At 34.7% G+C, this 12,815-nt stretch overlaps 1 protein-coding gene across 1 annotated transcript in view; it reads left to right on the top strand.

Moving 5' to 3' along the window:
• The window catches only part of Mettl8 (methyltransferase 8, tRNA N3-cytidine), an 84,953-nt gene that overhangs the window by 67,201 nt on the left and 4,937 nt on the right, over positions 1 to 12,815 (top strand). The window contains exons 4-7 of the mRNA XM_026389551.2: positions 2,044 to 2,399; positions 3,390 to 3,439; positions 9,492 to 9,555; positions 11,423 to 11,562. Of these exons, the coding sequence (XP_026245336.2) occupies positions 2,044 to 2,399; positions 3,390 to 3,439; positions 9,492 to 9,555; positions 11,423 to 11,562 (610 nt within the window). The remainder of the gene's footprint in view (positions 1 to 2,043; positions 2,400 to 3,389; positions 3,440 to 9,491; positions 9,556 to 11,422; positions 11,563 to 12,815) is intronic.

Below are 12,815 nucleotides of genomic sequence, written 5' to 3'. Positions count from 1 at the left end.
TTTACCTCTCAAGTAACTTGACTTTGGAAACCTGAATACTAGAGCTATGACTAAATAGCTTCTTATCTTTAAATATAGGTCTTCTAGCTGCTTTTTATTAGGCAGAAAATCTTTCACCTGCGTGGAATGAGTTACAAAGAGAGTTTCTAAGGCAAAGGAAGAGAAAGAGGTTCAAAAAGACCCTTGGGAAATTTGGCAGTTTTTTAATTTCTCCTGAGTCTAATTTTTAGAAGGTTGTTTTGTTTTCTTACACAGTATATCAAGTACCCTCCAGTTGTTGAAAGTGGAGATAGAACTATTTTCAAGATAAATATACATTTTTAGATAAACCATACGTAGACTTGCTTCTGTTTGTGCAGATGTGAGCATGTTTTGGACTTAACATCCCATAATTCTTTTGTTATAAAGATTCACTTTCATTTCTCAGATCTTAAGTACAAATTGGAGTTCCTAACTTCATAGCAGTGTTGCTGCTGCTGGATACAATTGTCTTGATGAGAAGGAAGTCTTGTGGTTAGATGGGTGGAGATCTATAGTGGGAGGCCATAAAGATAAAAAAAGAAAGAAAGAAAAGGAAAACTGTAAGCTTCTGGAGAGGGCTATATAACAATGATGAGCCTGACCATAGGCAACTGCTTGTTCTGAGAACAGGGGCTTCTTTATAATGATGAAGAATATGAATCTTTTAGTTTTTGTTTTAATTTATTTAATTAGGAAATTCACATGGATCAAATTCAAATGAAAATTCTCCACATCATGATCCCTAGCTCCTCCTTTCATATCCTGAGAGATCCAAGGTTACTAATATGTGCTTACCCTTCCAGAGGTATTGGTACCTATACAAGTAAGTGTGTATATACACACACATGAATGGTTCTGTGTGTACATGCACATTTATTTTTCCTCCTCCTTTGCCTCTCTCTCTCTCTCTCTCTCTCTCTCTCTCTCTCAATGAATGGTTGCATAATATATATGATGTTTTACAACTTGCTTTTCCCCACCAAAACTAAATCTTGGAAATATTCCATATCCATTAAAAAGCTTTTGTATCATCTGCATCCACTTTTAAAATGTTATGTGTCTATATTGGGTGAAAGTAATTATTTTTTAAATTTTTTAATTTTTTTGTAGTTGTGTATGGACAGAATGCCTTTATTTTGTTTATTTTTTTTTAATGTGGTGCTGAGGATCGAACCCAGTGCCCCACACATACTAGGCAAGTGCTCTGCCACTGAGCTACAGCCCCAGCCCTGAAAGTAATTCTTAATTCATGGATTAAGCCTGGGGATTAGCCTGTTATCTCATAGGAGTCAAGAAATGTTTGTTGGATGAATAAGATTGGGAGTAAATTTTAATGTAAGGTACATATTGGAAGAATCAGGAGGCTAAGAATTGCCTGAAGCTTTGAGACATTTGACCTAACCCTGGCCCCATGGCCCCTTTGTATTTTTTTTTTATTTTGAGAGAGGGTCTTGCTAGGTTGCTTAGGGCCTTGAAAGTTGCAGAGGCTGGCCTTGAACTTGCCATCCTCTTGCCTCCGCCTCCCCAGTTGCAGGGATTACAAGCATGTACTACCATACCTGATTTATCATTTGAATTATGCAATTTCTGTTTTGATCATGAATTTTCACATTTGTCAAATGGAAACTTATAAAACAATGTATCCTTTCTGTAAGATAGTAAAAATCCACAAAGATTATTAGTAAAATATGTGATTGTTAAGATTCCAATATTAGACTATAGAAAGTAATTCTCAATGATTATACTCATAAAAAATGGCCATACTGTTAAAGATAAAAGCAGAATTATGGGGGTAGAACTAAATAATTCACTTATTGATAATTTGAAGAGAAGTAAGCAAACCTCTAATTTTAACTTTTTATCAGATAAATAAAATTATTATAAGACTAAAGATATTCAATCATAAATGTAATTATTGACAATGTATATTTTTAACAATATTTATTAAAAATAGTCACCAAAACAGTAGCTAAAATAAATATGATTCATAGTTAAATAACTTTCTTTTTTCCTCTCTTTTAGATAAGTATGAAAGTGAAGCTAGTAAATACTGGGATGTATTTTACAAGATTCATAAGAATAAGTTTTTCAAGAATCGTAATTGGCTATTAAGGGAATTTCCTGAAATTCTTCCAATTGATCTAAAAACTAAAGAGAATGCAAGAGAATCATCATGGGATCATATAAAACCTAATGCCACAAATTGTTTCTCAAGAATACAAGAAGAAAAAAAACATTTTAAGAAAAGTTCTGGCTCATCAAATGGCCCAAGCAAAGCAGGATCTGATTTTTCCAACCTAGACCCTAAAAAACTTGGAAAAGGACCCCTGAAGACTGAATTGTTTCCTGGTAGCAGGGCCAATTTCAGAATACTAGAGGTACTATACTTAAGGGACAATAATGGGAAGTGATAACATTTTCAAATGCATGTTTCATATGTTTTATTAATGTTCCAGATGTTTTAGGTGGAAAATGATCAAATCTAAGTGCTCAGTGTACTTTTATGCATAAATAATACTTAAGGGACTCACATCTTTAATCAGTCAAGTTTTAACTTGTGACTTTCAGTTTCATTTCTATTACCCCCTTTTTAAAAAAATTTGACTGTTTTCATTTCTACGGTGAGAGCAGTTTTACCTATTTATAACGTTTTGGTCTTCATATTTACTCTCTCTGTTGTTACCTCTGTAGGTGAAATAGAAATAAGTGAAATATGTAATATGCTCTATCTAGTGTAGACCTTTGTTTTCTATTTTTTAAAACTAAGACCTGTCTTTCTGATTAAAAGGGTAATATATGTTGATTACAGAGAATTTGCTAAAAAGCAGATAAGAGAAATAAAGTTATCTATAGTCCCCAAAGGATTTAAACACTGTTAAAATTTTATTGATTTTTTTTCTCCTTTTGCTTATATTGTACACACATTTTGGGGTTCTGCTTTGTTTTTGTTTAACATAAGCAGTTTTACCTATCTTTAAAGTTCTCTGTGAAAATTTTCCTCAATGCAAATTATTTTACTATGTGGAAAACTATAATTTTTACATATCTATTTCTATACTACTGGACATTTAAATTGTTTTCTGTAGCAGATTGTCTTGGGGTATAGGTTTAATTAGCCCTAGCCTTTATCATATTTATTGCAAAAGTTTTAATGTGGTTTATTTTGGGTTTGGTGTATACAAATTTAAAATATTTTCATAGTCAAATTTTCAGTGTTATTCTTGTGATTTATTTCATTGTTTTTGAATATAGAAAGCCCTACTATACCCAGAGATCTAGTAAACTTCTCGTTTTTGAAAAACAGAAAATCTGACATTGTGTGGAAAATGTAATGCATTCATGGTATTTGTTTATTCTCTTCATTTTAGGTTGGCTGTGGTGCTGGAAATAGTGTTTTTCCAATACTGAACACCTTGCAGTGAGTTTTATTTAGAGTTTTCTCCTACAGAAGTTTGCATATTTATGAGATGTTGAGAAATTTTGAAAAAATGTTGTCATGTATATGCCAGTGGTGTTCTTAATTCCCACATAAACAATAACTAAAACATCTTCCAAAAGAAGTCTCAGTGACTAATTTACATGAAGTTGGAATTACTTTGAAAATGGTATTTCACAGACACGGGTTGTCCACCATGTGTTTGAAGCCTGCGTTTATGTGGATAAGAAGACAAGAAAAGAGCAAGAGGGTTTTTTTTGTTGTTGTTTTTATTGGTTGTTCAAAACATTACAAAGCTCTTGACATATCATATTTCATACATCTGATTCAAGTGGGTTATGAACTCCCATTTTTGCAGAATCACATAGGTTACACATCCACATTTTTACATATTGCCATACTAGTGACTGTTGTATTCTGCTACCTTTCCTATCCTCTACTATCCCCCCTCCCCTTCCCTCCCATCTTCTCTCTCTACCCCATCTACTGTAATTCATTTCTCTCCCTTAATTTTTTTCCCTTTCCCCTCACATCCTCTTATATGTAATTTTGTATAACAATGAGGGTCTCCTTCCATTTCCATGCAATTTCCTTTCTCTCTCCCTTTCCCTCCCACCTCTCGTCCCTGTTTAATGTTAATCTTTTTCTCATGCTCTTCCTCTCGGCTCTGTTTTTAGTTGCTCTCCTTATATCAAAGAAGACATTTGGCATTTGTTTTTTAGGGATTGGCTAGCTTCACTTAGCATAATCTGCTCTAATGCCATCCATTTCCCTGCAAATTCCATGATTTTGTCATTTTTTAGTGCTGAGTAATACTCCATTGTGTATAAATGCCACATTTTTAATCCATTCATCTATTGAAGGGCATCTAAGTTGGTTCCACAGTCTAGCTATTGTTAATTGTGCTTTTTTAAAATTTTAATATTTATTTTTTAGTTTTCAGCAGACACAACATCTTTGTTTGTATGTGGTGCTGAGGATTGAACCCGGGCCGCACGCATGCCAGGCGAGTGCGCTACCGCTTGAGCCACATCCCCAGCCCAAGAGCAGGAGGTTTTTTTTTTTTTGTGTGTGTGTGTGTGTGTTTTGTTTTTTTAACTAAGTTATGAATTGTTCAACTTCAGAGATAGCTTGTTCCACCTGGATACTTAGATGTCATTTTACACATAGAAAATTGAGTTTAAAGTTTACACCTTAGTCCTCATTTTATTTTGTCGTATTTTCTGAAGCAACACCCTATATAAGACTTTTGCACATCAGATCATTGTGTCTAGGCTTGAGATTGTTTGGAAGTGGCAGCAACTAATCATAAATCTTAAAAAAGAAGAGCAGCTGATGGAGACAGTGATATTCTCCTGACCTTCCCCCTTGTTCACCATCTCACCTCTGTGTGTTAGTATTTCCATAAAGAAGAAGATATTTGTTTTTTAGGGATTGGCTAGCTTCACTAAGCATAATCTGCTCTAGTGCCATCCATTTCCCTGCAAAATCCATGATTAGGTGGGAGGGAAAGGGAGAGAAAAGGGAAATTGCATGGTAATGGAGGGAGACCCTCGTTGTTATATAAAATTACACATAAGAGGTTGCGAGGGGAACGGGTAAATAAATAAGGAGAGAAATGAAATACAGTAGATGGGGTAGAGAGAGAAGATGGGAGGGGAGAGGAGGGAGGATAGTAGAGGATAGGAAAGATAGCAGAATACAACAGTTACTAATAGGGCATTATGTAAAAATGTGGTTGTGTAACAGATGAGATTCTGCAATCTGTATTTGGGGTAAAAATGGGAGTTCATAACCAACTTGAATCTAATGTATGAAACATATGTCAAGAGCTTTGTAATGTTTTGAACAACCAATAAAAAAAAAAAGAAGAAGATATACCTTATAAAACTCGCCATACATCTTTTACTATGGTGCTTTTTTTTTTTTTTTTTTTTTTTAGTTCTCGGCGGACACAACATCTTTGTTGGTATGTGGTGCTGAGGATCGAACCCAGGCCGCACACATGCCAGGCGAGTGCGCTACCGCTTGAGCCACATCCCCAGCCCCTACTATGCTGCTTTGTCAAGTTGTTTTTTTTCAAAGTTTATACAATAGTTTTCACATAATTTTTTCTCTATAAAACTAGCCATAAGCATATTACAGTACATTTCCATTAGAGGAAAGGGGATGGAAATCACCCATCATCCTAACATAACCACTGATAGAATTTTCATTTATTGTGCATAATTTTTAATTTAACAATGTGATCTTTTAAACTCTATTATGAAAATGTAAAAGCACTGGAAAATCAAAGACAAGGACCGTGAATTTCCATAAACCCACTGCCTCGTTCAATAATTATTAACATAATGCCAACATCATGATACTTTATGTTGATTATTCAGGTGTGTCACCAAAAAAATCAGAGCATTCTCCAACACTTCTATAAACCAAACATAATGAATAGTAATTCCCTAGTATTATCTAATTCATGACTAGTTAAAGTGGCCAGGCACAGGTGAATCTGGTAAATTTAGTTTTGAATGGCCTTTTTTTTTTTTTTTACCTTTTTTGTTTTTTTCGTATTCTGTTTTCCATTTTCCAGTTTCAGGGCTGAAACATTGCCAGGTTCCTTCACCCCAATAATATCTGAACTTTTAATACACTTAAATACACTTTATTGGCAATTAGATTGCATTTTATTTTATGGCTGTTCTCAAGGTATTATTTGTCATCTCATTTCTTTATTCCTCATCTCTCCAGCTACTCTTTTTATATTTCTTGGGGTAAAGAGCATATTTTGTCCCAATATGATTTTCCAGGTTGTCCCACAGTACAATATAAAGCTCAGTGTGTATTGACTGCTCAATCTCCAATTCCCCACGTGTTAGTTGTAATGATTCCCTACTCGTTAGTTGCATTTTTCCCTCTGTACTTCTCCCTCCAGCTAATAATTACAAGTTCTTTTCCCCTCACTTCTGACTCTTTGCTTCTTGGCTGTGTCTTTCTTTCTTCATATGTTTTAGAAATCATGGTAGCTCAATAACTTGAGATAATTCATTCATCTTTAAAAGACAACCAGTGACTAGTTTTCCAAAAGATGGACTTAGTCATCCCCCCAAATCAATTAAGAAATTATATTCATCACTTTTGGAGAGTATAGGATTAATATTTTACCCTTTCAGAATACCTTACCATAATTAGACCTCTGGAATTGGAGGTTAGGTCATTCTCCAAGGATCATTTGATTCTTAAACCCCCTGCCAAGAGAATGCTTGGTGGTATGGTAGTAGTAGTGATATTTGCACCTGCTTGCTTGGATAAAGGCCAGGGCAGTCAACTGATTTTACAGAAAGTCATTGGGTGGTCACAAGACTTCAACTTGGTCTGCTGATGTAGTGGGAATTCTGTCTCAGAGGTCATGCTGCCGTCCTGGTAGGATATGTGCAAGTGGCACATGCTTTCTTTTAGTTCCTAGACTGTTCTATATCTTGTGGGTATTCAGTAAATATTCAAAGGTAGATTGCAGAACTTTTATTAATAAGCTAAGTAAATCAGGGTTCAAAAAAGCATTTTTAGTTATTTTGAAGTTTTTAGAGGACCATGTTAGTTTTTTAGTTCCTGAAAGGCCAAGGCAGATATCCTTTAATAATAGTGGAAATAGTGATATTAGCAACAACAGTATAATAATGACTAACATTTATTGGGTGCTTACTCTGAGTCAGGTACCTTTCCAGAAACTTTACTATGTGAGTTCATTCAGTCCTCATAACCACTTTAGATGATGTATTTATCTCTCTTTTAAAGATGAGGGGACAGAGCTACTGCAAATTTAAGTCACATCCTCAGTCATCCCTTAAGTCACTAACTATCCCTTGGTCACACAATTAAATGGTAGAATCAAGACTCAAACCTTCAGCTGTCTGGTTCCATAATCCTCATCCTTAGCCATTATACCACATGTGCAATTTGCATCTGAGTGGTAATTGAGACCATTTCAAACACATGTGACCATCTAGAAAATTACAAATCACATTTATATGTATTTCACAGGAAGCAACAGGGGTAAATGGTGGAATGAAGTATATTGATGAGATGGATGAAAAAAAATCAAGCAGTTCAGGTTTTACGTTTGGTTCAGTACCAGTTAACTTTTCAAAACCAAGTCTTATTTATTATACTTCAACTTAGACAGATTTTAAATTGAATGCAAATTCCTAGTGCCACAGAATAAATGAATTATATGTGACATAGTATTCATCAGTGAGTAGCATTTAAGAGTATAATCTGAGCCTGGGTGAGATTTTGCTAAATTCATATTTGTGCTTATGAATTGCCTCTTGAATCAAATTAGAGGTTCTAATTTTGTGCTTCCAGGCCTGCCTTTATGTCTTGCCACATACCAGCTTGGGCTCTCCAGGATCAGCTCTGCTTCTAATTCCTGACATGTGATTTCCACCTCTAAACTGTCATACCATTGCTTCTTCTCCTTACTTAGCAATGCTATCATCCCCTTTCAGAACTTTTAAGACTTATGGTGCTGGCCCTCTCTGCATATCCCAGATAGACCATCAAGTGCACAAGAACCAGGACCATACTTAAAATTACTGTTGAATGACATGGTGACCTCTTTCTGTGATTCAGACATGGTTCTGTACAACATGACTCAAGAATTATTTGATACCAGCCTGCAGACAATGATCAGGAAGGGTACTGGCCCACAAAATCCACAGTCCATTCCTACCCATGATTAACCAGCCATTGTTACTATATTTCAAAGTAAGGCCAAACAGAATGTATTTAGGTTCCGAAGAAACCAGTTAAAATTAGTTAAGATTTTTATACAGATAAACATTCCCCTGCAAAAAAAAATGGAATTTATTTATATATTATAAACATAGCAACTAAGTCATAGATCAAACTCAGAGTTAATAATTATCAAATCTAGGATTTCAACATAGGTCTATTTGGCTCCAAGAACCATACTCTTACAATTGTATTGGACAATTTTTTTTATTACTTTGTATTCTAATGCTTGGTACATACATGATGCTCAATAAATGTTTGGCAATAACTTAGAAACACAACTAAGAATTACTATGTTAGCATTTTATTCTTTTTAAAAAGTAATATTTTATATATATATATATATATGTATGTATACATACACATATATATATATATATATATATTAAAAAAGTATGTGGGTCAGTGCAATGGCACATTCCTGTAGTACCAGCTCCTTGGGAGGCTAAAGAGGATCGCTTGAGCCCAGGTTTCAAGGCCAGCATAGGCAACATAGTGAGGCCCTGTCTAAAATAAAATAAATATGCATATGTGTTTCTGCCCATTCGAGCTTCTGTGAGAAGCCCAAGAGACAAATAAGTAATACAGAAACGAAGAGGAATGAAGGAAGAGTCTGGGAGTCCTTGGAAAAGGGTAGGACTGGCCAAGCTAAGGAACTACAGTACATGCTGGGGAGAAAAAGGAGGAAGATGGAGCAATGTTGGATGTTGGCCTTGGAGATTTCCCATGTGGGAGTATGATGACTGCCAGGACCATACTTAAAATTACTCTCTAAAGACATGGTGACCTCTTTCTGTGATTCAGACATGTTTCTGTACAACATGACTCAAGAATTATTTGATACCAGCCTGCAGAGGCTGATCATGAAGGGTACTGGCCCACAAACTTCATAGTGCATTCCTGCCCATGATTAACCAGTCATTGCTACTATATTTAAAATTAAAGTCAAACAGAATGTATTTAGATCCAAAAGAAGACAATTGAAATGAGTTAAGATTTTTTATAAAGCAAATAGGCCCAACTAATGGGGGGCCTTAAAACCGAAACAGGAGCTTGAAAGTTACCCTGTAATTAATAAGTCTCAATCAGTACAGGAAGTGATATTCAAAAAGGAGAAATGACAAGCCAAGTGTCATCCAAAATTCTATTAAAGAAGTAGTTACCAATAAATCAAATCTATAGTTTGCTTTCTTCTAACCTGACCATGTTTGGACTCTAGATTTAAATCCTTCTTCCTTTTTCATAGGAACACCCCAGAATCCTTTCTTTATTGTTGTGATTTTGCCTCTGGAGCTATAGAGCTTGTAAAGGTACACTTTATATTTTCTTTAAGGAGTCCATTTAATAAGGTCAAATTTATTTGCTTTTGAGGAATTCTTTTGAAATGTTTCTAAATCAAATATTATCTGTAACCATTTTTAACTGAATTTTTATGACTTCTGAGAATCATGTCATCAACTGCCTAAGATATTAATTATCCTAAAGCAATAGAACTTGTCTTAAATTTTTAAATAACTTTTTTAAAATTTATTATTTATTTTATGTGGTGCTGAGGATCGAACCCAAGGCCTCACACATGCTAGGCAAGCACTCTAACATTGAGCCACAATCCCAGCCCCAAACTTGTCTTAAATTTAAGATAGATTTCAAGGAACTGGTAGACCTAGAAAAGCCAACAGCACACAGAGATGACCAAAATGGTACTGACCTACAAAATTCATGTCTATGAGTGTGACTGAACTCCAAACAACTTGTTTAAGTTCAAAGGAGATCAGTTAAAATTAGTTAAAATTTTCATATGGGTAAACAAGTTCCCACCCCCAAAATTGAAATTTTCTGTTAAATCCTACAAGAAGATCTTATTCATATCTTTCTCTAAAGCCTCCACATAGTCTGTCACAGTAGACATTCATTGAATTAAAACTTTAGAAAAATATCTGAGAAGGCATTTAATGCAAATCCAGACTGTCCTAGACTATAAGAAAAACAGTGGAAAACCTAAGATTATTGCACAAATCCCTGAATGGTAGTGAATACTACCTTAGAATGAAGAGACAATTTTAACAAAAAGGAAAGGAAATTTTACTAACAAAAATGTACAGTAAACACATAGTTGAGTAAAACTTTTAAAAAGTAAGTAAAAGCCAAGTGCAGTGGCACATATAATCCTAGCTACTCTGGATGCTCAGACAGGAGAATCACAAATTTGAAGCTAGCTTAAGCAACCTTGTCTCAAAAAATTAAATATTATAGCTAGGTGGCACACAACTTGCCTAGCAAGCATGAGGTCCTGGGTTCAATCCTCAGTACTGCAGAAAAAAAGAAAATTAAGTAAAAATTAGATTTCTGATAATAAGAGTAATTCTTATTCATTGCAAACATTTTCCATAGTAAAAAAATAAAAAAAAACAGGGGCTGGGGTTATGTGAGGCACTGGGTTCGATCCTCAGCACCACATAAAAATAAATAAAGATAAGATATTGTGTCCATCTTTAAAAAAATCTTAAAAAAAAAAAGCCTAATGGAAAAGAAATAAATACACCAGTAATCACACTTCCTAGGGTGAATCAACATGATGTGTTCATGTATTTACTTCTGGTGATATTTCTGTAGACAAATTGTGTGTGTGTGTGTGTGTGTGTGTGTGTGTGTGTGTGTGTGTGTGAGACTAATGCAGTTTTTTTTTAAATTATAGCTTTATTGAAATATAGTTCACATACTATCCCATTTTGAAGTATACAATTCAATGGTTTTTAGTGTATTTAGAAATGTGCAACCATTACCATTATCTAATTTTTATTATGTGCTATAGGATATTTGTATTTTAAGCCAAAAGAGATATGGAAAAATCAGTAGGAGAGTTGAGGAACATCTTAGTGCCTCTAAACAACACTGGTTAGGCCTCTAACAACTGCCTACTGACTCATAAGACCTGCCCTACTCCTAAATTCAAAGAAGGATTACGAAAAATATTTGTTATTAGATCTAGGTACTAGACTTAATTTTTTAGGTCAGCCTGAACTAAGCTAATAGAAAAATGAACTGGCAATAAAGTGTATTCAAATTTACAGAGAGAAGACTCTTGGGAGAAAAAGTTAAAATTTGACCTTTTTATTTTTTAAAAATCAGCTAACTCCTTTTTTTTTTCTTTTTCTTTTTATTCGTTTATCATGACAGTCACACTCATCCTACAGAGCAGCCCAGTGTTCTGCCTTTGTTCATGATGTGTGCAATGATGGCTTACCCTACCCTTTTCCAGATGGGATCCTGGATGTCATTCTCCTTGTCTTTGTGCTCTCTTCTATTCATCCTGACAGGTAAATGAAGACGAAAGGGCAAAGCAAATGTGTAAAGCTTCTTTATCACTAGTGGTTTTTGAAACTATCAAAGCAAAAATGACAATTCTTGAGTTTATCATTTAGTGAACTACATTATGTATAATATGCAGCCTTTTAAATGCAGTTTTTTCTTTTTTCAGACTTTAAGAAAGAAACTGGTCAAACTACTTCATTAGCGAGCTTTCTGTCACTGTCAGAATGAAGTGAACATATTCTGGCAAGACACATACCTATTAAAAGTGACAGTGCTTCAAGGAAATTACAAATTCAGAACAGCCTAATAGACTCCCAAGAGGGAAATTGTACTTGGTGATCAGAAACAAACATCTTTGATTTAGCATCCTCCTAAATGTTCGTGAAGAGGTGGGCTGTGGATCTGTTTGGCTTAACACAGGTCTGTTGATGGGCTTTTGAACTTTTGTTTTAAAGAAGCCCAATAAGAAATTAGAGATCATAGCAATTTGTTGGATTATCCGTAGACCTTTATGATTTAAGGTGGGCCCAGTGCCATTATTCAACTATATCTGCATATATAAATATAGATAAAGTTGTTTGTTTTTGTTTGTTTGTTTTTTCCACAGTGCTAGGGATCGAACCCAGGGCCTTGTGCATGCTGGGCAAGCACTCTACCACTGAGCTATATCCCCAGCCTCCTAAATATTTATGACTGAGATTTTTATGTTTGCACAATATTTTAAAGCTGTAAATGCAGCTGTTCTCTGGAAACATAAGGAGAATATTACTACCAATTATAATGATCACCTCTTTTAAAATTGTGCCACCTTCTGTGTATTAAAGCATATGTGTGGCAGGTGGCAGGACTTGTTCTTTTATAAGGTTTCTTAAAACTGTTTTTTTTTTTTTTTGCAGTATACAGGCCCAGATCACCAGATCAAGCACTTTATGTTTGATGACTGTGACCCTCTCCCAAAGAATCTGAGTTACTGTGTGCTTCTTTCTTTGCAATTATGAGATCACTAGGATGCTTTAAAGTTGTTTACTTCCCAGAGATAAGCACTTTGATTATTTTGGAGAATGAATTAGATTTCCAAATAAATCTGAAAGAAGATTCTACCTGATATATGTACCTGGTTCCATGAAGCTAACTTTTCCTCAGTTTCTGTACCTTATTTCATTTCTGCTAATCTGTTAATCTATTGGCATTGTTCAGGAACCAGTAGAAAATGTCATCTATGTTTTTTGTTTCTTTATATGAATAGTTAAAAGGATGG

The sequence above is a fragment of the Urocitellus parryii genome, chromosome 1 (genome assembly GCF_045843805.1).
Source record: "Urocitellus parryii isolate mUroPar1 chromosome 1, mUroPar1.hap1, whole genome shotgun sequence".
NCBI classification, from domain to species: Eukaryota; Metazoa; Chordata; class Mammalia; order Rodentia; family Sciuridae; genus Urocitellus; species Urocitellus parryii.
This window is presented reverse-complemented; position numbering and strand designations above follow the sequence as displayed.